This window comes from Mandrillus leucophaeus, unplaced genomic scaffold (assembly GCF_000951045.1).
Source record: "Mandrillus leucophaeus isolate KB7577 unplaced genomic scaffold, Mleu.le_1.0 Scaffold366, whole genome shotgun sequence".
In the NCBI taxonomy this organism is placed as follows: domain Eukaryota; kingdom Metazoa; phylum Chordata; class Mammalia; order Primates; family Cercopithecidae; genus Mandrillus; species Mandrillus leucophaeus.
Window position 1 is genome coordinate 887,712 of NW_012103876.1, and position 4,120 is coordinate 891,831.

At 57.5% G+C, this 4,120-nt stretch overlaps 1 protein-coding gene across 1 annotated transcript in view; it reads right to left on the minus strand.

Annotated features, from left to right (window-relative positions):
- Positions 1-3,871, minus strand: part of FGFR4 (fibroblast growth factor receptor 4) — a 16,679-nt gene extending 12,808 nt beyond the window's left edge. The window contains exons 1-5 of the mRNA XM_011989978.1: positions 3,656-3,871; positions 1,933-2,076; positions 981-1,244; positions 813-893; positions 535-701 (exon numbers count right to left, since the gene is read on the minus strand). Of these exons, the coding sequence (XP_011845368.1) occupies positions 535-701; positions 813-893; positions 981-1,244; positions 1,933-2,023 (603 nt within the window). The 5' untranslated portion in view covers positions 2,024-2,076; positions 3,656-3,871. The remainder of the gene's footprint in view (positions 1-534; positions 702-812; positions 894-980; positions 1,245-1,932; positions 2,077-3,655) is intronic.
- Positions 3,872-4,120: the final 249 nt, after the last annotated feature.

The window sequence follows — 4,120 nt, forward strand, 5'->3', positions numbered from 1 at the left end:
GGGGGCCAGAGGACCAGGGGGCTAGATCCTCATCCTGCCCACAGGACTCTTCTCAAGCTCTCTAGGCCCCGAGAACATCAGGGCCAGGCCAAGGACTATGGGACAAAGGAGAAGGCTCCCCAGAGTGCTTAAGCCTTGGGTTTGAGCCTTTTGAATTTTAGCTCTCCCTCTCCCTGGCTGTGCCACTCTGAGCCAGCCCTTGCCTTCTCTGAGACTCAGTTGCCTTATGACAGCATGGAGCTGACCCTGCAGGGTCTCATCAAGATGATGAGATGCTAAGGCTTACTGAGACCAACCAGTCCGTGATTCTTCTCACTTTACAAATGGAGTTGCTAAGGCTGTGAGGTTAAGTCACTTGCCAGAGAGTAGCAGAAGAGGAACCAGAGCTGCCCAGGTCCACAGTCCAGGGCTCCTTCTGGGACCCCGCAATTGCTTTCCTCATTCAATGGATGTGTAGGTGTGCTTGTAGGCATGAGGGGACTGAGGAAGGAATGAGAATGAGGCAGCAGACGGTCTTGGAACCCAGAGACTCACCCGAATGCCTCCAATGCGGTTCTCCCCATGAAAGGCCTGTCCATCCTTAAGCCAGCGGATGGTGGGCGTGGGGTTGCCTGCAGCCGGACAGCGGAACTTGACGGTGTTCCCAGCCGGTACTGCATGCAGTTTCTTCTCCATGCGCTGGGGGTGTGTCCAGTAGGGTGCTGGAGGGGAGAGGAAGGCCCTTAGAATGACCGTGTGTTCCCACACAGACCTCTTCTTCTCAGCGATTAAATGAGCAGCGGGGACACAAGTCCTTGAAGACTTATACTCACCTTGCTGGGGGTAAATGTGCCCATTCGAGGAGTCCCTATGGGACTGGGGGTCCTCATCATCGTTGCTGGAGGTCAAGGAGTCTACATCAAGGACAGAGGGAGGCATCTGAGGTCCAGGAGGGGCAGGTCTCTCTCCCCAGGCATCCCTTAACTGCTAGAGTCTCTTACCATCTATAGTCAAGGTGAGATTTTGCAGGACGATCATGGAGGCTCGGGCCAGGCAGAGGTAGCGGCCAGCATCCTCAGGTAGGAAGCTGGCAATCTCTAGGCGGCCCCTCCAGCCCCGTACACGGCCAGCAGGTGCCAGGCGACTGCCCTCCTTGTACCAGTGGCCACCACGCTCAGCCCGCCCACAGCACAGCCGCACAGGCTGCCCAAGGGCTACTGTCAGCTCCTGCTCTTGCTGCTCCATGCTGGGAGCCAGGCAGGGCTCTGTGGGCAGAGGGCAGAGGTCAGCAGACCCCGCAGCCCCATCTGAGGCAGCCTCCTGCGTACAGAGAACACGCCACACATGCAGGGCACAAGCACCTCGCGACGCATGCTGGAGGAGCCACCGCTCCTTGACACCCGCACAGCCACATGCTGCGGATGCCACACCCAGGGCAAATGCCACACTCTTGGGGCATGTCACGCACACAGCATTTAGTGCACATGACACTGGCCAAGAGACACACACACACACACACACACACATACGGACACACACACACACGGCACATGCTATCGGTGCCATATACAGGGTCATGCTGCACTGGGGCATATCACCCTCATAATGCATACACCACACATGCTGCCTGGACCTCCTAGGTCACGCATCCAGTGCACAGAACACACACACACACGCGCGCGCACACACCCAGGCAAGGAGCTCACCACCAGCTCTGCGGCCCAGCTTAGGGCCCTGCACCCTGCGAGGCCAGTCCTCTCTCGCAGACACAGAGATACATGGATGCTTGCTGGAAGCCAGGCACTGACTGAGTCTCAGTGGTTGAGCCCTGCCCTGCTGCCACTTTCTCAGGGCCTGGGCAAGGATCCTTTCCAGCTTTGCTCAGCCCAGCAGCCCCCTCCTGGTGCCCACTCTTCCCACCCCTGCCACCCTCTTCCCCCTCAGAAGCCATACCCAGCTCCACTTCCTCCGAGGCCTCCAGGGACAAGACTGGAGGCCCAGACACACTCAGCAGGACCCCCAAGAGGGCCGACAGCAGCCGCATCTCCTTCCCGCAGCTCTCAGGGGCCCAGGCTGGACTTCCCACCAACTGCCTTCCTAGAATAGGGGGGGAAAAGAGCTCCTGCTCCACGTGCACCTTTGCGGGGGCTTTCCCTTATTTTGCAGATGAGGAAACGGAGACAGGAAGTGGCCAGTAGATGTGTCCAAGTCCCCGGCCAGGCTGTGGCAGTGCAGACTGGAACCAGCTCTGCTGTAGCCAGAGCCTGATGCCTTCCTACAGTAGGTTGTGCAAGGGGTCTGGGCTGGGCTTCCTGCTGTCCTTGAGTCCTGCTGGGACCCTGGCACACGTTCACAGAAAGCAGTTTTGGGATTCTTTTCTTGGAGGGAAGCAGAGAACGGAGACTATCTTCTGCATGCTCTTGGCACACGTAATTTATTTTTTGCTGAATAAATGAATTGATTGCCGAAGAGCCAAAAAACAAAGTGAAAAATGATACAAGGCCAAACTTCAGCATCTGGATGTTATCTGATCCAATCCCCACTCCTTATAGCATTACTGACATTTCCAGAGCTGGGCGCCCACCACTGACAAGGCAGCTCCTTCCGTGGCAAGCAGGACCGCATCCCTGAATACCTCTGCTTGTCATGCACCAACTCCATCCGAGGTACACACGGTTTTGTAAAGAATACGGACCCTAATTATCCATCCGCCAGAGCCAAGTTCAAATCCCGACTCTCATCAACTTGTAATTCCTTGTCTCTGTCTCTGTCTGGGTTACTATCCTCATAGGACTGTTTTGAGGATAAAAGAGACAACGTGCATCGGCACTGGGCACACAGAGTGTTGGAATGTTCTTCTGCCTGTGCCCGGCCCTAGAACTGTTCACCTGTTGCCCTGGGTCTGCCCTCAGCCAGTCACCTCTGGTTCGGGTGCTGTTACTGTCAGGCTGTGATGTACACACACCCCAGCTGGCTATCCTCTTCCAAATGCTACCAAGGACACCTCTGTTCCCCAAAACAGAACACTCAGAACCGAGTCTCAGCTGGGACAAAGGAATACTGTGATCACTGCAGTCCTAGGGGCCTATGGGTGGCACTGGTGTCTCTGGATCTACCCTGTGTGGGAAGCCTATCACACCTCCTTACCCTTGGTCACTGCCACTCCACTTCCAGTCCATCTGGCTTCCCCTGCCCCGACTCAGGGCAGGTCATGGCCATCTCTTGCATGGGCCTTTGGAAACATCCTCTCCCTGGGCTCTTCAACCTTCATCTTCCAGCAGAGTTTTAAAAAACTACAAGTCTGCCATGTCATGCCCCCAGCTTGCAAGCCCTTAATGGCTACCTGTGCCCAGCAGGATTCAGCTCAGCATCCTAGGGCTCCCTCTCTGCCGCTGCCTATCTCTTTGGTCACATCGTCTGTCCCTTCAGGAGCGCTGAAGCCATTGGCTTTCAAAACTAGTCACATATGCTCTCTTGTCCATCCCTCTGTGCCCCCCATTCTTCTTCTCTACTTGACTCAGATACTGCTGTCTCTGAGGCCACTTCAACTCTCAAATCCAGTTGGATCCTCCTTGGTAAAACCCCCTACCAAGCTCGGCTTGGCAGGGAGGGCAGCTCTTTGAGTACACAGCTTGGGCTGGGAGTGGCTGGGGAGGCCCGGGGATTTTATTCCTACCCCAGGCTGCCCTGATATCAGAGTCCGTGGAAAAGTCACCCGTGGCTGCTGACCGCTGACCGACCACCCCACACGTGGGAACAGAGGGCCTGCCTTAGGCATCGGACAGTCCTGGGTTCCCCTCCAGCCTCCCGCACTCGCGGTGGAGGCCCCCGGGCGCTAAGTGACTGAAACTTTCGGGGCCTCAGCTCCCTCATCTCTGCCGCCGGCGCGAAGGCAGCCGCAGGGACAAGCTTGTCCTCCCCCACCCCTGCCGGGCCAGCCTGGGGGGAGGTGCGAATCAGTGGGTCCCGAGGGTAGCTGCACAGGGCCAGCCTGCCCCCGCCTCGGTGGGCAATGAGTAACCAGCTCCGCGGCCAGGGTGCTCTTTGGACGGAGCGGGACAAAAGGCCCTGTGTGCACTGCGGGTTACTGATTTACCGCCCCCTCCGCCCCCTGCCGCCCGGCGGACGCCCAGGTCCCCTG